The sequence below is a fragment of the Salminus brasiliensis genome, chromosome 17 (genome assembly GCF_030463535.1).
Source record: "Salminus brasiliensis chromosome 17, fSalBra1.hap2, whole genome shotgun sequence".
In the NCBI taxonomy this organism is placed as follows: Eukaryota; Metazoa; Chordata; class Actinopteri; order Characiformes; family Bryconidae; genus Salminus; species Salminus brasiliensis.
This window is the reverse complement of record NC_132894.1, coordinates 11,489,933-11,510,375: the sequence shown is the minus strand read 5'-3', so window position 1 is coordinate 11,510,375 and position 20,443 is coordinate 11,489,933. Positions and strand designations below refer to the sequence as shown.

General features: G+C 41.3%; 3 protein-coding genes across 3 annotated transcripts; 2 read left to right on the top strand and 1 right to left on the bottom strand.

The window, feature by feature from the left end:
- Window positions 1-207: 207 nt before the first annotated feature.
- Window positions 208-6,413, bottom strand: LOC140538229 (serine/threonine-protein kinase NIM1). Its single transcript, XM_072660684.1, has 4 exons — window positions 6,392-6,413; window positions 3,707-4,000; window positions 1,458-1,726; window positions 208-948 (listed from the first exon to the last, which is right to left on the bottom strand). Exons 1-4 carry the CDS (start codon window positions 6,411-6,413, stop codon window positions 208-210), a joined length of 1,326 nt encoding a protein of 441 aa, XP_072516785.1.
- Window positions 6,414-7,735: 1,322 nt separating this feature from the next.
- pole4 (polymerase (DNA-directed), epsilon 4, accessory subunit) lies at window positions 7,736-12,523 on the top strand. The gene is made up of 4 exons (XM_072660263.1): window positions 7,736-8,082; window positions 9,925-10,009; window positions 10,098-10,139; window positions 12,275-12,523. Exons 1-4 carry the CDS (start codon window positions 7,846-7,848, stop codon window positions 12,286-12,288), a joined length of 378 nt encoding a protein of 125 aa, XP_072516364.1. The 5' UTR covers window positions 7,736-7,845; the 3' UTR covers window positions 12,289-12,523.
- A 3,963-nt stretch (window positions 12,524-16,486) lies between these two features.
- On the top strand, window positions 16,487-19,460 carry ccl44 (chemokine (C-C motif) ligand 44). The gene is made up of 4 exons (XM_072660577.1): window positions 16,487-16,669; window positions 17,699-17,828; window positions 18,142-18,289; window positions 19,094-19,460. The coding sequence occupies exons 1-4, from the start codon at window positions 16,609-16,611 to the stop codon at window positions 19,100-19,102; spliced, it is 348 nt and encodes a 115-aa protein (XP_072516678.1). The 5' UTR covers window positions 16,487-16,608; the 3' UTR covers window positions 19,103-19,460.
- The last annotated feature ends 983 nt before the right edge of the window (window positions 19,461-20,443 follow it).

Below are 20,443 nucleotides of genomic sequence, written 5' to 3'. Positions count from 1 at the left end.
GCAGTAAAAAGAGAAAATAGCATATATCATCACTTTGTGAATAGGATTTCATTAGCATTTTTATGAATATGGCCCAGTTCTGGGAAATTCCCTGGCTGGTGTTACATTACACCTTGTAAACTTAGGCAACATGAGACTTGCCCAAGTTTACTTCAGATATTTCAGATGTTGTTCAGTTGTTCGGTAATGGGACCCAGAAGCCAGTCATTATAGCATGGTGCAGACAGCAGATGGGTCATGTTTGCTATCCCAGTGCTTGGTGTCCCGAATGTCCTCTGGATAAAGTGCGGAATATCCCACCACCTCCACTGACCTCCTCTTCTGAATGCTGTGCAACAGGATGCGATACGTTCCTGTAATGGGGCTGCGCAAGTCCGTGCACGTGTTGTTCTGGAGGTGCATGCTGCTTATGCCCAGGTCCTTAAGTGCTGACATCACTTCCTGTTCCTCTGCACACAGGTTGGCGGAAGGTTCGGCCAGGTGGTTGGGCGTCAGGCTGAGGGCGGTATAAGGCTTGGGGTAGTCGATGCCACTTAGCCAGGAGCAGGTCATGAGCTGGGTGATGCTGCTGCGATCAGGAGGCACAGGCCTCAGCATGCCTCTGATGGTCTGCTGGCATGGGTCGGGCACGTGCTGGGGGATGGCGTATGACCCTTGAAGGATGCAGCGCTTCAGCCGGCCCAGGTTGTCGGCATGGAACGGCATGGTGGCGGTCACCATGAAGTAAAGCAGCACTCCCAAAGCCCAGATGTCCACGTAGCAGCCCACGTAGCTCTTCTCCTTGAACAGCTCGGGTGCCGCATAAGGTGGGGAGCCACAGAACGTGGTCAGGATGTCACCTGGTCCACTGACTGTGCTGAACCCGAAGTCGCCGACTTTGATGCTGTAGCTGGTGGTGTAGAAGATGTTTTCGGCCTTCAAGTCGCGGTGGACAATGTTGCTGTCGTGCTGTTAAGGAAGAAAAGGGGAAACCTAAGTGTGTCATTTTCACCTGATCATGTTTCTGATGGCCTATGTTATGGTATTAAAACACTGTTAAATACTACAGCTTATTAGTAGTTAACTATTTTTACACAGTCAATTTCATTTCTTCATTTCAGTGCAGACTGAATTTTTTCAGCTAAGGATGTCTAGTCAAACTGTGACAAGCTGGTGCACAAATAGGCTATGCAGTACAGTGGATTTCTTTACAGCTGTAGTGATAGGAACCAGGGTCATAATGTCTCCAATGTAAAAATATCTACTTGAGAGACTATAAACATATACACTCATCGAGCACTTGTACACATACTAATTAATGCAAATATCTAATCAGCCAACCATGTGGCAGCAGTGCATTGAAGGCTAAAGAAACCAGCTGCAGACACCAAACATCGACCCATTGTCAGAAATTAGTTTAGGTGTGAAAACTATAGTTTTTGTGGGCAACTATTGTGGGACAACTGCATGTTTCTCACCATGTATTTGACTGCAGAGATGATCTGGGCAAAGATGAGCTTGCTCTCCAGGTCTGGCAGGCGCCCCCTGGTGCTGATGCGTGAAAAGAGGTCTCCCCCACTGCCGTACTCCATAGCCAAGTACAAGTGCTTGCTTGACTCTATCACCTCATAAAGGCGCACAATATTTGGATGCGACAGTCTTTCCATGCAAGAGATTTCAGAAGCAAATAAAGTCTGCGTCTTCTTGTCCAGGCGCATTTTATTAAGAATTTTGACTGCAACACGCTCTGGGCAGAGAGAGAAGAGAGAGGGGGGTAACATTAGCAGAGAGAACAAGTAAGCGTATTATACAAAGGTAGGATAGCAGGGGTTGGGTGGTGGGGGGTGCAGGAGGGGGTCAAGGCCAATTTAGCTGGAATCTACTCCAAGTTTTAATATAAAGTTCCACAAAACTATGTGCCTAATAGGGGGTTGCAGTCAAGGACCCCCACATTCCCCCGGTTTTCCTCCAGGCATCTGCACAGTGCCTCCAAACAGATTAAAGAGATGTAGAAAACATGTTTGCATTCACTCAAGGGGGTCTCGCAAATCTGACAGGATTACAAAGTGCTTATGTGAGCAGATCACCTCTGGTCGTTGGCATGTGCAGTCACTGCTAAATTGCACTACTATCAGGGCCTGTAAGTGTGGCTGAAACCAGAGAGACTCCATGTCTGCTATCTCCAGGATGAGGATTGTTCTCTGAAAGCTTCTCAGTGACTCATTTTTGGCCTCTCAGTTTTTCTCAAACCTGGTTCTGGAGAACTGCACATTTTACAACCCTAACACACTTATTGTAAAGGGCTTCCATCACAGAAAACGGACATCTTTGAGTTTGTTGAGGTGTGTAAACATAGTTTCAGAAATGTAGCCTTCACTGCTCACTCCACTCAGTCAACATATATATATAGAAACTAAACTGCAAAAACAGTTTCTCTGAACCAACTCGTTTACATATCTCCACCTATTCAGCCCACCATAGTGTAGCCCGTCCCATCCACATTGCAGTTCTCATGAGTGGTGTAACTCTGAGAGCTTTTTGCAAAAGGTACAATTACAGACAGACAGTCAGAACAGAGCTCTTGTATTTTAAATATCTCTTAAACACACAGTAACATGATAGAAATCTAAAAATGAATTAGAAACATTAGAACTTTATAAATATAATGCTGCATGTATGCTTTAAGTAGACATAACGGAAAATATAAAATACAAGAAGATACAAATATGGATGAGTTGAGTCAAAGTAATTCACAAAATGGGTATTAGAGGCAGTCCTCCATAACCAGGACTTTAAAAACACTGCTATATAGAATGGCAACACTGTTTTTATGCCTTAATATTTAGCTTTTTGAACTTTAGCCTTTTGAATTACAATTCTGTTATTAATCATAATGCAGAAACTACTGTGAATTATTTGGTAACTGTTTGGTTGAGCATATTTTGTGGAGTCCCACAGGGTTAAATTTTAGGGACTATGTAACTGATGTCAATTATGAGAGCAGTGCAGTTCTGAGGGTAAAGAACTGAAGTGTGAAGTATGTACAGGGTTTACGCCAGTGCGGGGTGCGTCCACCAATTTAAATTGTTTCAATGTCTCAATTGATCAGAGAGGTTTGATGTGATTTGATGTTCTTGTCTAGGGAAACCAGTCAGAATTGCGCACAACAGTGGTGATAGAAGCCAGACGTGTTTAATGTGTCTAAAAGCAACCACAGAGAAAGTTATTACACAAAATAAGTAAGTAAGTAAGTTCACATTTTTGCATTTAGCTTTCATTTACTATTGTCAACATTACATATACTAAATAAACCTGAGAAGAAATGTGCAGCTTCCCTAGATGTTCTGGCTAATAAATAAAATGTCTGTAGATATTGCAGCCCCTGGTTTCCATCATCACCATTGCAAAGAAATCGTATTTGGTAAGATAATTTTTTTGTAAAATAAACCACGTCACATCAAACAACTCTCAAAATCTTTCATCTCAACTGTTAACCTATATGCTGAAATTTTGAAAAATTTGTGGAATTCCCCTTTAAGTGACAACAGTAGCAGGATGTGGTTACATCCATAAACTGAAGGTTTATTATTCAGTAGTTAATCTTGGTCATTTGGTTACTATAAAACTAATATATAAATCATATGAACGATACATATATTTCTAGTTATGACAGTAAAAAGTTGACAAACGCTCATGATAGTAAATCATAAAACAGCAGAGGCCTCACCTTTAGTTAAGGCGTGAATGCCGAGTTTGACTTGTGAGAAATTGCCGGTGCCTACTTCTCCTCGCAGCTCATAGAAGGAAATCCTTTTGCCCAGGATGATGTCACTGACCACTCGCTCGCTGTGGACCATGTCATAGACGACCCTCTCAAATGGTGTCTGCTTCATCCTTTGCTCTGCTGTTAAAGTTGGTACTCTGGGGGTCAGCAGTACAGGTCTGGTGGTTTTGACCGGAGCTTCAGTTTTTGCTTTTTTATCTGTGTGCCGTTTTGGCCAGACCTTGTGGAATTTGGTTCCTGAGCAAAGATGAGAATATGATCAGTAAGGGGCATATAGGTAATATACAATAAGCTTTAACCCCTTATCCTCCAAGGCTTATTTCACACTAAGACTAAGAAATTATTGTCCATGATAATGAATTCTATGCGACACATGCAGAAGATATAAATTAGGTTACATTTCTTATATTATAGCATTTAGGAGAAGCTATTGCACAGGCAAACCCTACAAAGCTACTATTTGTGTATTATTCACAGTACAGAGGCTCCTCAATCACTGTTCTTAAACATCAGTGAAGACAAACGTGAATGAAGGTGCTTAGACCGCATTAGCTGTAGTGAAGGAAGCTTGTGAAGGACAAGCTAGCCTAATGCTGCCTGTCACTAAGTCAGTGTAGGTCACTTACAGGTCTTCTTATGCATGCTAAAGATTTGTCTGCATGTGTAGACAGTTCAAAAACATTTCTCGGTAAATCTACCTGCCTGCTCTAGAGCTAGATCATGTCAAGGTTTCGTGGAGTGCTCTTTAACTTTAGACAGCTTATTTCTGGAGTTTCAAGTGGAACAACTATGATGGGATTAACCTTCTTCAGTGTTTCCGCACGCTTAAAATCCTGCTTCGGTGCCAACTGTGGTGTCCGAGCAGTGTCCACTGGCAGCGAGGCCTAGTTTAACAGTCTGCTATATTCTAACAAGCAGGGCAATGAAACTGATAGCAAAAGATGCTGCTTTAGAAACAGTTCTACTGCATCAATGTTCATTGATGTCATAAAAAAAAAAGCCTTGTCTTTCCATCTGAAAAAGTATTTAGCTGTGTTGTATATGGCCTGGTTTGAAATTTGATATATAAATTTGATGTAAACCAAAATTGAGAGTCCAATAAAACACAATAAAAGCTTCATATTCCTGTTTTTATCTCAGTTACTCAACACTTCATCTGATGGACTGACCTTCCATCAGAGACAGCCTGGGTCACAATGGATGACTATGACAGTCACCTGTCTGAGGGATTTACAACTGAGGTCAGGACAGCCCTGCAACACTTTACTTCACCCTTAACCCATGACATTGAGTTTGTTTAGACATTTTAGCATTACTACTAAGAATCTAATTTATGCATTTTATGCAAAGAACAGGTCAAATGAAGGGAGATTGCATTACATTTAAGGCATCTTTTGATGCAATTAAATATTTGCATTATAATATTATCTGTGGAAACATTTCTATTTTTGCCAAATCTGATTAAATGCTTTTGATATTAAATACATTAGATTCAATAAAACCACATTCCGATATGAAAAGAACATCTATATATGGTCAATGTGTCTGTTAAATATATATTTTAAACATATTTTTGACATTTATGAATAAATATTTTGAATACATTTATTTTAGTTTTCATTTTAAAATATATATATATCAAATGATCCAACTGTATTTTTTTTGCCATTTGAAATATATATATTTGCTAACACTTAACTTTACAAAATGCTGCATGTCTGTATTTAATACCTCACCATATGTAAATGTATTTTGAAATGCAATAAATGTGCATATATGTAAACAAAACACTCACTTTATTTTATCGCCTGTGACGTTCTAACACTTCCACTGTAATCCTGATTTTGCATGCTGAGTCGCATCACGGAAGGGAAAACTATGTCGTAGCAGTTCGGGATTACAGTCCACTTTTAGAATCGCAGGCTGCAGACTGGCTGTATTCTAATTATAGATTATAGGAAATCCACTGAACTACTTTCAGCACATGCTGCAGTGCCGTCACGTTTATCTCATTGTTTTTTAAACAGAAAAAAGGCTAATACATATATGACACATACAGATTCTGTTTTATGATTACGCTATAAATTTAAGGTTTTCAGTGCAAGTTAAGAAAGGTGGACTCAGGATGCAAGTACATTCCACATGTGTTTTCAAATTTCCAAGGTCAATTGTTTTGCTTCTATTGCTTCTGACAGAAAGCAGAAGTCAATATGAGTATTATTGTTATTGTTGATGATGATATCAAAATCATATTTTACATTTTTATGAATGTGCACATGTAAGCATTCACATCACTATATAGAGACATGAAAAATATCGGCATCAGACCACAATACCTGTATCAGTGTATCCTTTATTATTAGTTCCATCACTAACAAGCTTACACTGAGTAATCAAAAGACCACAGCCAACAAACCTAGCCCTCAGCCTGAAGAGCACAAATACAATACAGTACAGGTACAATATTTTCAGGACAAGTGCAGGAGCCATGGGTGCACATGTAAACTATTGCTGATATCTAGGTAAAGACCAGATAAAACCAAATAAAAATAAACTGTTTAACACATCCTTAACATTTTGATTATATCCATCTCAGCTGTGTGAATTGTGAGAATGTTTGACACATACCTGACAGCTGAGGTTCCTTCATCCTAGGGCCTGTTGGAAGGAGCTGTCTACTCTGAGAATGCCAGTGCTCTCTCTGTCTAAAGCTCAGTAGATCGCTGGTGTTCAATCCAATTAGGAGAATGTATTAATATCTGAGCTGCCACATGCCTGTGGAAACATTGCAGACAAGCTTTATCCATGTACCACAACACCTAAAACTGCAGTACAGCATGGGCCACAATTCAGAATGTTAAATCATATTTGATCTTTGCACATTTATGGGACAACAGTAATAACTCTCTTCAGACATGTCTTTTGCCTCTGTTTCAAGTTTAGCACAAAATAATTGTGGCAATAACGAATAGCTTTACTAAAGGATCAAACTTAAAGAACAATTTTTAAAGTGTAGTGCAATGTACAATTACATTCTACCATTTATAGTATTAATTGCTAGAGAATTCTTTGAGTGACTCGTGTGTGTAAATATACAAAAAGATTTACATTTGGGTATAACAATTTTGCCAACAATAACAACAACTTACAACAATAAACTCATCTTCTCTGGTAGCTGCACCGTTATTTTTTGCTTGTAAATGAGGTTAAAGTTACTAGACACCTTTAAGATATTTGTAAGATGATTAAAAAAAATCTGTTTCAGTAGAAGTACAAATAATAGTATTATTAAATGACATTAATATGATACATGTTGATATATTTATAATGATAATTTTGTTATGACTGATTTTAAAGGAGAACTCAACAATAACAGAGGTAATACAATAACATTTATGGTAATAATACATGGTATTATTACCATAAAATACTATATATATATATATATATAGAGAGAGAGAGAGAGAGAGAGAGAAAGAGAGAGAGAGAGAAAGAGAGAGAGAGAGAGAGTAATTGACAATAATAGAAAATGCGTGTATGATTTATAAGTAAAAGAAATATAATATTTTTAAAAAGACAAAGACTTTGTATTTCTAATATTTTACAGGATAAGAAACAATATTGTTAACTTTCAATGGAGGTCAATGAACAAAGATTTTATTCAAGGTCATTTTTGAGTTTTTCTATTCTCCTATTAATCACGTCAATCAGTGTTGACACATTTCCATGGTGTAAAAAAACAGCTAAAACGGTTTTTGCATGACAACAACGAAATATAGTGTTCTTAACAAAGGAGTACAGTGCTCGAGCCTTCAAATATTAATATAATGTTAGCTAAAATACTACTAATATTACAGTCAGTTAATACTGAAGGTTGAAAACCTTTAGCTTAAAGGCTGGAGAACTCTTAACTTTACGCCGCGTAGTGACGTGACTTCCTTGGCCCCGCCCTCTCTCGGTGTTTACAGTCTGATTTGGCGGGAGAAAGCAGCGCGTGTTCTCCATACTGCCGCGTTTCCTCATTTTTAATCGCATGGTTGTGGCGTCGATATTCTCGACGGATATTCGGCACCGGTGCGACAATGGCGGCGACCGTAGCAGTGAGTGCCCCTCCTGCGGAGAGTGAGCTGGACCGCAGCGGAGCTGAAGAGGAGTTGCGGGGTGACGGAGAGGAGGACGGAGCTCAGCACACGAGCCCCTCGGGGCAACAGAACCGACTCGCCAAACTGCCCTTATCACGCATCAAAGCTCTTATGAAGGCCGACCCAGACGTCAGCCTGGCGAGCCAGGAGTCCGTGTTCATCATAGCCAAAGCGACGGTGAGTGAACCGGCTTCAGTCCGCGGTGCTTCCTGGCCGCTAACGTTAGCTAGCTGTCGTTGCTAATGCTAACTACATCAGGTGGGAGATGTTAAAGGCAGCGGTGGTTGTTTGTCAGACCGACCAGAGGCGCCCAGGAACCGCTCTAAATCTGATTAGATCTGACAGGTTGGTCAGGTTTTGGCCAGGGAATTACTCAAGACAACAAGTGTTTAAGTAGTTAGCTAGCTAGCAGTGACTTGAAGAATTGGCTATAGTCTTTGTCAGTCACGTTTGTTTATTCTGTATAATGTCACCGAATCGTCATTTTGGAGGTATTGTTACTGTGATTAATCCAGTGAATGAAGTAAAACTTTAATACTGTTATCTTTTCTAGCATTGAAAGCAGTACAACTGTGAAACTGTGAAAGTGAGGGGACACCATCCAAGACAGACTCAACAAGGATGCCAGGGACTGTTATTTGGATAAACTGTCACCTATTAACAACACTGATCCTAACAAGTCAATCGCAAAATGCTGGAATGCCATCACTGCTGCCTTCAACCTCAATATCACCAGCTGTCTTTACAGAATAAGTTTTAGAAGTTTTTTTAATTACAGATTTTATGGATGCAGGCTTTGTTTACAATTTGACTGAAGGAGCATGACAACACGGTTCTAACAGCAAATACAAGCTCAGTGTTATTAGTGTAGCAGTCTTCACTTGTACTAAATTATCCTCCCTTTAAATAAGGTAATTATTACAAATTGAGGCTATAATGATAATGTAGGTATAATCATACACTAATTCAGACACTTGGTTCAGCCCATATAAAAATAAACAAACAGGTGCATGTCTTCATTATCATAAACCAAAGACCACCTGCCGTAGTCCAGAGTTAACCAGAATTGCCTGGGTGCCTGTTTACTAGCCTGGCTCATCTAGCTAAAACAATGGTGGCTATAATTGTAATGTTAGCTACTTTATTGGGAAGACAAAAAAGAAGCACACAATGACTGCATACATTCATCTATAAAAGTAAGTAAATGAAAAGAAGGTAGTTTGAGTTGACTACAGAACATCCATGACACAGAATACCTCCAGAATGGCGCTTAACCTAAAATTAACTTGTCGATGACTGACCGTTGTGTATTTCACTAGTGTGGGGACTAGCCATCACTGTTTAGCAGTAACTAATGCATCTTTCTCTGGATGAGCAAAGAAAGTCTGTTCTGACCCGAGCAACTCTAAGGAGGCAGCAGTTAGTCTCCCAGCAATGACCGTCCCTCAATATCGGCCACTTTTGCATATTGTGCATTTCCGCTGTAGGTGCGAAAGATTACAATGCTTTTGGTGATTTTTATTTTATTTATTTATTTATTTTTGTAACAATACATTTATACATTTATTTATTTATGAATAAATAATACATTTAAATGCCACTCTAAGACAGGATCTTACGTTTTGAATTTCATCCAAGCAATTGGCGAAAAGAGAGAGAGCAGAAATGCGCAATACACGAAAGTGACCGATTTTTGGCAGGCGGACCAATGGTGGTAGCAACCAAGATACACCTCACATGTCTGATTACAGATGTAGTATGTCTTATTGCCGGATGCACTGATGATAAATGTGTGAAAACATGCTGATACCTACTAACTACCTCCACTGCCAAGCAGCATTGTTTGCAGTGAGCTGTACTTAATCGTAATCCGTTTTGAATCTTTTTCGGGACGTTATTTGAGATACAACAAGCTCGGTAGTTATATTTTGAGGCCTGTCAGTGGTGACCTTAGTCATAACATGTGTGAGCCTTCCTCTTCTGACCCAGAAGAATAATGCTTTGCCTTTCTCCTTAAAGGAGCTCTTTGTGGAAATGATAGCCAAGGATGCACTTGTCTATGCACAACAGGGAAAAAGGAAGACTCTGCAGAGGAAAGATCTTGGTGAGTGGAAGCATTTGATTTAGGTTCTTTAGGTTGTTGTGTTGGTTTTAAACAGTGCAGTAGTGATTTGTGCATCTCTTTTTCACAGACAATGCAATTGAGGCAATAGATGAATTTGCATTTCTTGAAGGTAAGTCAACTACTGAGCTGTGTGGTGTAATGCTTGAAGCCAAAGGAGATGCGGAAGTGATTTTGATTTATTTTTGGTTTCGTTATCCTAAGCATAGTGTGAGGCATATCTGGACAGTGCACCCAATCCACATGGCCTCTGGCTCAGCTCTGTCATGTTTCCACTTCAAGCAGGAGTATGGGCTCTTATATGATCTTTTTTTACAGCACATTTCAAACTTGACTACACAAACTGCAGATTTGTTTATTGCAGTGAAAACGCAATCAGAACTGTTTGTCCCTGTTCGTGTGAGATAAAATGACCACCATTTGAAATTTAGGGTAGAAAAGAACACCTCCTATGAAAGAACATTGAACACAAGGCTTATGGGACAAGATATGGTTTGCTGAGGCTGATTCATAGCATAAAAGATGCCATAATTACCTCCATACCAGTCCTCAAATTATAAGAAGCTGAGGGTGCTTCTTATTATAAGAAGCTGAGGCTTGTGATTATTACAGCTGCAAAGTCTTAGTAGCATTACAGCTAAGATTTTAGTCAGAGTAGCATTACATCTAAGACTTTGTGAAAACAGAGACCTGGACATATCCTGCCCATACCAATTAAAATTGCATATTAGCAATCTTAGCATTTGGTTCTCTCAATGTTTTTGACTCTCAACCTCCCAGAAATGTAGTTTAAGATGTGACACCCCTGAAACCCAAGCAGATATTTTACATTTCTCCACATAGGGGACATTTGATATGAACACTGAGGCTTATTTGTTTGTTCTGTATAATAATTCTAGTGATTTATAATGATTCAATATGTCTGACCATTTAATGACCATGTAAATTTGAGGGATATACTACACAAATCGCATTAGCATGTCTCCATTCCACCAAGAGGGTGTTCCACCAACGCCTTGGACCATGTACACACATTCTGATCGCTCCTCTGTGATGCTGATTCCCACATACCGTTGCTGAAATGGGCAAAATTCGTCACAGAAAGAATCAGCTGTTTCAGCTTCAGCTTTCAGTTCAGTTGACTGGAGCATGTTTAAGGATGCTGCTACGCGCCCTGCAGCCAACACAGGCAGCAGTGAAGATCACACGTTCTCCTGGCGTTGAAGTGTTTTGTTTGAGACTGCAGCTGACGTGAGGAGAATCCTGCAATGGGTGAATGCACTGAATTGATCCATGGAGGCCCTACTTCATAACTTGCAGGACTTGCTGCTAACGTTTTGGTGCCAGAGACCACAGGACGCCTTCAGAGGTCTGGTGCATTCTATGCCTAAACGGGTCAGATCTGTTTTGGTGGCACAAGGCTTAATATTGGGCAGGTGGTGTTAATGTTATGCCTGACTGGTGTGTATTGGAACATGATTAATAGGTGTGCCTTGTAGTCCAGATGTGCCTTGTTGGAGTGCTCTGGTTGTCTACTCTTGGGTTTTACCTTTGAATTCAGCTTTTGTTTTTAAAATGGATAAGCGTAATGATCTAGAAATCAGATCACAGACATATCATAAGCATTGGGCATAGCCAATCAAACAATCTGGAATATCAAAAGACAGTCAGACATTAAACAGGTTGAACAAGGAAAACAGTAGATGATGAAAAACACTGTGAGACTCATGAAGAAAACCCCAAAAATACAACAAACAACATTCAAAAAAAGAACGAACCTCAATAATGAAAATATAGAAGCCATACACCAAAATGCAAACGGCACTTCAGAACTGGAAGAGCTGATAAGACCAAGATTAACTACCAAAGTGGTGGAAATGTATGGAGGAATAAAATATGTGCTTATGGTCCAAAACATACAAGCTCATCTGTCAAGCATGGTGGAGGTATGGGTGAAAAAGCAGATAAAGGACACCTGCTCATTCATTGTTTCTTCCAAAATTAATAAAAAAAAGTAACTGTCTCTACTGTCAAGAGAAGGCTTTCTACTAGTTTTTGATGCTTTGCAGTGAGGGTTTGATTGGAGGTATGGATCTTGCACAAGAGCACAACCAAGAACTGTCAGTCATGGGATTTGATCTTATGGCCCTTCTGATTGCTGGGTCACCAGTTGGTTGACTTACTATTTGGCTACAAGGCTAGTGGCAGAGAAACTGATACTGTCCTACATATATACTTTGCTTACAGGTACATTGGACTGACTGACTGCTCACTTTTTGGAGGAGAAGCTCTTTCATTCTACAAGAAGGACTGCTATTTTGTTTGCTTCTGTACAGTCTGGGCTTGGGGATCTGAACCTTCAATGACTTTTTTTTTATTGTGAACATGTACAGCTTTGAATATATTGACAAACCTACAAGTTTCTGTGTTAAGTGCCAATTTTACTTGTGAATATGTTAGTCTCTTGTAACATTGTAATAAATGATGGTTTCTACAGTAGTGTGGTTTGTGTGATGAGCCTCTCCAATGAAGGTGAATGGCATGGGCAAGACTTTGGATCTTATCATGCTTGGTATGAGACATCCTTATGCTCTTTAAGCAATGGTTTTAAGATGATGGTTTAAGAATCGTCTGCAAAACAGACTGAGTGTCTACCTCAGTGCCCGAGGTGAGATGGGCATTTCCTCTTTGTTTCCTTACAAATAACTGCAATCTTGTCTTTAGGCCAAAAGCTTAAGGACTGTATTTAACGTGTCATTATATCCGGATTGTGTTGCTCTTTCTTTAAGCTACCAGGTCAGAGGGAACCGAACAGAATGCCCATAATCTAAACCGCATAACATGGGCCTTACGTGAGATTAACACAAACCATGGTCTGTGTTGCAAGGAACTTCTCCAGAATGGACAGCCTTGGTGGTCCCACAACGGACAAGATATCAACCGCCCAGGAGGAATAAATCCTCTTCCAGAATGTTGAAAAATATTTTGGGTTTGGCCTCTTTAATCCACAGCATGCTTGCTCTTATCCAGTGCAGGGCAACACAAGATCGTGTCCTGGACCACCATGAACAGCAGGACAACCCTGCTGTATAATCTTTGCTTGTTGCTTTTCTTCTGGAGCTGCTTGAAATGAACGCACTGTAACATGCAACATCTAAGATTCCATCAATACAACCCAGACCCAAGCCCAACGTTCATGATGCCAGTCTGTTCACAGGAGTTATGGACGCTGTTGCTTAAAAATTCTGCATTTCGGTTTTGCAACTCTTTTGTGACGTACCAGTCTTTCAGCATTTGGGATTGCAATCTAATAAGGCCAGCAGTCTCCCATGAAGTTGTAGTATTTCATCCCAGGGAATTAATATGGCTTTCTTTCAACATCGGTTGGCATGTTTTTGTCTGCACGCTGTTCAATGATCCCCTAATCGTCAAAAAGGTATGCAGGAAATATGCTTAGCTCGTGGACACACTGAAGTCATGGGGAAGGTATGTTTTTGCAGCTGAAAAATTCCAGCTCGAAATCTCGCAAAGCACTCAATACCCGACCCATGTAGCGCGCACTTTTTTTTCTTTTTTTCCCCTCGACCTCAGGTATGCACCAAATCACCCAGGCCATAATAATAACTTACTCAGAAGAATCAAATGTCTACAATCCTAGTTTCTTCACAGAAGGAATGCATGTAGATTCCTCATCATTCTCTGAGTTACATGTTGACTTTTAATTCAATCCAAAGCACATTTTGAGAGAGCTCTTCCTGTCTGTAGTGTCCGGTCGTAGAGTTAAAATGACCACAGTGCTTTTAGCTGTTTTGTATTTGACTGATTTGGATACAGGGTTGTTTTAATGCATTTAGTACTTCATGGTCCTTTACCAAGTTGTTTTCTTTGATACCTACAATTACATACAAGTCAAGTCAGATTTATTTGTATAGCCTTTTTTTATAACTGTTGCTGTCACAAAGCAGCTTTACATAAATAGTAATTAATAAAAGACAGAGACAAAAAAGAAAAGAAAATAACGTAAGACATGATGGATCAAAGACCCCCAATGAGCAAGCCAATGGCGACAGTGGCATTTAAACAGGTAGCAGTGGTAGGTGGGTGAGCCGCTGGTCTGCTAGGGGGGGTGGTGGGTGGGGGGGCCTGCGGGTTGGACGGGTAGGTGGCAGCTGGTTTGACGCAGGTAGGGGGGACATCAGCAGGCAATCTTCCAGCAGGTCAGGCTGGGTGGCCATTTACTCGGAACATACACTCATCATGGACGTGAATCTCAGGGCAATATTGGACAACGTCTTTATCTAGGACTAATTGAGTTACGGCATACTTCTTTTCTTACTTTTTTTCACTCATTTCTTTGTAAGTAATTTTGCCTTTTTCTCCCAACTTGGTGCTGCCAATTAACCCACCCCATTGGAACTTCCCCTAGCACTAGCAATATTTCTGACACCACGACACTAGGAGCCTATAGACTTCTTCTCTGATGCATGCAAAGCCAGGTACCACTTCTGCCGCCGATGCGAAGCCAACGCACTCGGAGGAAATCCCCGGGCCCCCAGCTGCACTGCACTGCACCAGCTAACAGACGCTTGTGCTGACCAACGTCGCTTTTAGGGTGATGAGGGGAGAGAGCGGGGTCATTTGATTCCATTCACTCAGGATTTGAACTCACGACCCCCAGGCTACGACATGCATGTGTAAAGAAAACAAACAAACATGTACTTCGTGAATTTTTTTCTAAAACCAAAGCAGGATCAAAAATCTGTAAAATATTTGGTTAAATGTCCCTTAGCAAGTTGTACTTTGACCAGATGCGTTTGCCAGCCATTAACATAAGCTGCGGACAGAATTCTGGTTATACAGTTTGACCGCTCTTCTTGGCAGAATTGGTAGAGTTCAATTAAATGTGTTCCTGGCAAAGACCTGATGATGTATTCCATGTGTTCCAAGTCCATGTTTTTTCAATATGGTTGAGGTCAGGACTTTGGTAAGGCCATTCCAAAAGCTAAATGCTAGCCTGCTTTATCCATTCCACATCCACCCTTGATGTGTGTTTGGGGTCACTGTCCTGTTTTAACCATCTAGCTGATGGTCTGAGGTTCTGCCGAAGAGTTTTGAGGTAGTCTCCCTTCATTATTCCATCCACTTTGCCTAATGGGGTTGAAAGCCTTTCCTATGCTCCCCACAACATACCTCTGGTCAGAAGAGTTTTTACTTGTATGCATGGTCAACTGCAGGCCTAAGCTTGAAGGTGTCCGTCTTGCAGCAAATACCCATTGCAAGTTTTACAAAGGTGGTAAGCAGGTGTTCTCTTCAATTTGCGGCCCACTAGCACAACCCACAGAACTGAAAGGTAGCATGTGCTTCCTCCCAGCCACATGAAGCAAGTTTGTTTAGGAGCACTGGCCAGCAACACTGGCTAGCATCTTGCTAAGTGATAAGGGAAGGGAACATTGTCCTACCCATCCACAGAAAGCAAAGCCAATTATGCTTTCTGGAACTCCTGAGCATGGATGGCTGTGGCATCAGCGGGACTTGAACCCTAAATCTCCTGATGGTAGTGGGCTCCTAAGTGGCTCAAAGCGTTGGTCCTAACTTTTTCTGAGCCCGACAACTACACAGAGAAGGATGCTGTTGGAGCAGTCAGTGCATAATGCCCTCATTATAAAGACAAATGCACAGTTGAGAACTGGTGTAAAGAACAAATGTGACGGCCCTCAGAGAGAAGGACAAGCATATCTGGCCAAACAAAGACACTGTACCTCCACCTCTTTTTCATCAAGTGGGCAAGTACAGTGCAGTGGTCTGATGGGTGTCACTACCTGTCTCTTTAGAGGGAAGAGTCACTGTAAATCAGTCCAGAATTATCCAAACTGATCCCCTTTTTCGTATGATGACAGGTTTCTACCCAATGGATGTGTTCTCTTTCGGGACAACAATGCACCTGTCCAGAGATCATGAGAGCTCCTCATGGTTTGGTGTATAAAAATCATACAATCATGCTATCACACCTTCGTAGTCTCCAGGTCTCAACCCAGCTGAACATCAAGATGGAGATTCTGGACCACTTTGTTGAGGGAATATCTTTCGGAAGAACGCTTCTAGTGCACAATAATAAGAATATATGGCAAGGCACATTAAAGCTATTCTGGAGGCTCATAGTGGCCCAACACTTTACTAAGACACCTGATGCAGTTTTTGTCCTTTTTAATTTGACCGCCTTCTCAGGATGGTAGGTGGCAAGTGATCTAACCTCCAAGGCTGATTCAATCAGCACGTTATTCCTCCACATCATGTTCTGCTGTTAGTCCTCTCATCATCTCAGTGTGAACTGTGTTCAAGAGAGAAGCAAGAAGACACCGGAGCTATCAGTGATCAAAGATCACACACAAGCTTGAGCGGGGAGAGGAGGAGGAGGTGGATGAGGGAGAATGTGGGTGTGTTAGTATGTGAGTGAAAGAGAGCGAGAGAGAGGGAGAAAGCAAGCAGGAGGAGGGAGGGAGGGAGTGAGGCTGGAGAAATATAAAAGAGACGGAGGTACAGCAGACAGCACGGCGGATTAAATCCCGTCTGAAGCTCGAACCATGTTGCTGCAGACCATCTCCGTGCTCTCCATCACTGTCGTTCTCTTCGGCTCTCTGGAAGGTAAGGTGAAATGGCACTGCTCCACTGGGCTGCTCTGGAGTTTGGCATTAGTGTGATGTCGAGAACAGGCAGCATGGTGGAGGGAAGAGAGAGAGCCTGTTATCCATTTGCTGTGATGAGCTTTTGATGCAGGTCTGCCATGCATGCTGATGAGAGAAAGAGAGAGAGAGAGAGAGACAGAGAGAGAGAGAGATGCTGTGCTGGGTAATTAATGCACAGGAGAATCTAGGTGATGTCATTAGGAAGACCTTGCTTCTGGTTCCTCTGAATGTCAAACCTGTACTGCTGAATATCTGCAGGACGAGTCATGTCATAATCCACATGTCTACATCGGCCATGTTGCATTTCGCTCCAGCAATAACAAAACACACGTGGATGCAGAGAAAAAACACCCTGTGCTGAATAATGCAGTTGTCCTTTATTGTGCCTTCCAATTACATCATCAGGATCCCTGATTTCTTCCCATTCAGGTCTTGTTATGGGCGGACGGAAAAATCTTGGCTCCATGTGAGCAAGCACTGCCAAGTGTTGAAGTAGTCTTTCAAAAGTGAACCATGCTGTAGCATTTCTGCTGGTTTCTGGCACTCTTCAAAATTACAATTCCTAACTGGTTCTTGGCGGTACATTTCTACAACATTTCTCCTTTAGCTAGCATGCAATCCCAACATTAAATGGACAGGTCATTTCCACTAATAGCTCTTTAAAAGAACTGTCCATTACAAGGTTCCTCGGGGAACCAAAAGTGGTCTGGGGCATTCTGATAGGGCGTCACTCCGCACTGTTACAAGGACAAGGGACCTTCAAGAAAAGTTTTTAGAAGAAGAAGAAGGTTTTGTGAGGGTTCCTTAATGCACTTTAAGAGGTTCCTCCACAGTTTCAAATTGAAGCACCTCCAAAGGTTCCTCAAGGATCTTGTCCTTTGAACAGTACAAGGAACCCTGTTTGGTACCTGGGTCTGGGAAATGAGCCATTTGTGTCTGAGAGTGTCTGTTGAGTTCTGGTGTTCCTCAGTGTCTTTCTCTCTGGCAGGGAAGGGAGTGCAAATGCAGCGGGATGTCCAGTGCTGTATGCAGTACTCGCAGGGGAAAGTGCGGACCAAAGATGTTCTCAAGTTCGAGGTGCAGACAGAGGGGCCGGACTGCAGCATACAAGCCATCATGCAAGTATTCCAAGCATCTTGGTGCGATCGCATACATGGAAACTATGCCTTATTAAATCTCTCAGGCATTGCCATCTTCGCAGGTCGTATTTTTATTACTGAGTGCTGGGTAATTGCGAGGCAAGTGCAGCTCAAGAATGTGCTCAGGTTGGGTGGACAATAGCCAAGCTGTTCCCTGAGTGGGCCAATTTGTCTGGTGCTGATTTGAACCATACGGGAGTGAGAGATCAGTGACTGTTGAGACGAAGGTTCCTTTTTTTTTTGGTCTGAGTCCGTTATTCTCTCCTGTTCTGGCTTGCATAAATCATGGCAGATTGTACACCAAGAAGGCGGTGAAGTGTGCAGATCCCAGGGACAGGAAAGTGAAGAGGTTACTACGGAAACTGGTCCAGAGGCAAAGAGCCAAAGCCCACAGGACCATGTGGTTCCATCCGCATGGGAATCTGCCTGTCATGTCAGAGGTAATCTAAATCCCTGTCCGAGCTGGATTAGCCTTATCTGAGCAAGTACTGGTATGTAAAAGGTCACATACATGGTCAGTATGTGAAGCTTCTACAGGTCTGTAAAGTAATATCTCAGACACCCAAAGCTTCCATCAGCAATAGTGGTCTTGAGGTCGATTTCATCCCAAACTGACGACTGAATTCCTTGACAAATTACATTATTGTAAATCCCGAGTGGGGCAAGTGTCTGTTGTCAAGAGATTGCAAGTTCAGTCCCAGGCAATGCCTCAGCCATCCCCAGCTAGAAGTCCAGGAGAGCATGATTGGCTTCATTCTTTCTGAGAGGATAGAGGTCACTCTTCCCCATAAGCCAGTGTGAAGCTACCTAATGCAGTTAGCATTCTCCTCCAAGCGTGTTGAGCTTCAAGATACAATAGTGCTTCATATGAGGTGACAGAAAAACATGATAGCCTTTTTCCTTCCAGCTTGGTAGCATCAAGCTGTGATGAGAGGAGAGCTAACTAGCGGGTAGAATTGGACATCACTAAATTGGGCAACAAACTACTGAGCTGATGAATGTTGAACCTAGCCGGCTGTGTCTAGTCCTACTTTGAAGAACTTATCACTTTCATTAGCTCACTTTCAAAGAATGCTTCGAAAGCAATCCAGCTGAGACCAATACTGAGCCATAAAACACCATTTGCTAAGCTTTTGCTTTTATTTTTGTAGTTGTTTTGTTATTGACTTTTTTTTAAGCTGATCACTTTGAATACCAAAACCAAAGACAACTAACTGTGGATTATTTCCGTCCTTTCCCATTAGATCCAATAAACGATGAGCAAGAAACGACGGATCACTCCAGCCTTTTCATCTTTGTCACTATCTTCTTGAAAGTATGTAAACCCATAACTTTCATTACCAAACAGTATGCTATCCCAGCAAGATTGTGATATTTAGATGTCTTCTGACCTGACTGTTAATCTATATGCCAAAGTATTCTCCTTTTTAACTCTGTACTTCAAGCTTGTTCATTATCTATCTATATTATACCTACATCTTATGAGTTACACAAGCTGTTATATAGAGTTAAAGTGATATGACTGTTCTTGGCTCAAATATAGTGCAATTACTGATTCTACTATGTATGGTAATGCAATCAATTTTTATATATAAAGAAATATGTGAAATTGATGTCTGAAGTTTTTCATTTGAAACTTTGTATGTCCTTACAAAGGGACAAATCAAGTGCACAGAGAAGCCTTCATCAGATTTCATTAAATTTAAAACTTATACTGCATAGTGTTCACAATTTATAGTAATTTAACAGTGAAATATTACACATTAAAAAAAATTTTCCCAGAGGCCTGTTACAGGCTTTGGTCACAATTCCTCGAGGGTCTAGCACCCCAGCACCATTCCCACCTTGTCACATAATTTATTACCCATCTAAGTTTATACTCACTGTCCCTGTTTGCACGAACTAGCTAACATTTACTTCACCTTGAGTTCACATCTCTCTCTCACTCACTTGTTTACTTGCTCTCCTGTGCCACAGATATATACACACACTCACTCACTCTCACTCACTCTACATACACACACACAGCCTCTCTCTCTCTCTCCCCACCGTACACACACATCCCTTTCTCTTTCTCAGCTGTAGTCTGCTGAACGCCAGCCAACACACAGCTTATTTATTTAAAAACTACTTACATTTTCCTCAATTTGCTCTTTTAAGAAATGTTTTGTAGCCACTCCTGCGTTGAACAGTCTGCACTTCCAAGAAAGAAAATGGCGTGCCTTCTTCTCAAGCTGTGGGTGGAGCTAAAAGTGGGCGGGAAAATGCAAATGTCTCCCCCTCTGACGCAGGAAGGGGAGCAAAATCAGAATGGCATGTAAATCACAAGATTTCAGACTTTGAGTAACCAACAAAGACCTGACTGGGTTCACAGTTTGTGGGTTGGCAGCCACTCCAGATACCCAAATGTAAGTTTACAAGCACTGTTAAAGCTGTTCAGTTTCTCAAGTGGTTTCACACTGAAATGGGCTTTGTCACAAATGTGTCTTAAATTTGAAAGTCATGGTGTCTGGTGGCCTAATTTTCTACATTTAACAGCTTGAAGTGAGTATGGGTACATTTCTGTTACTTATTGCTGCACATGCATATGCATA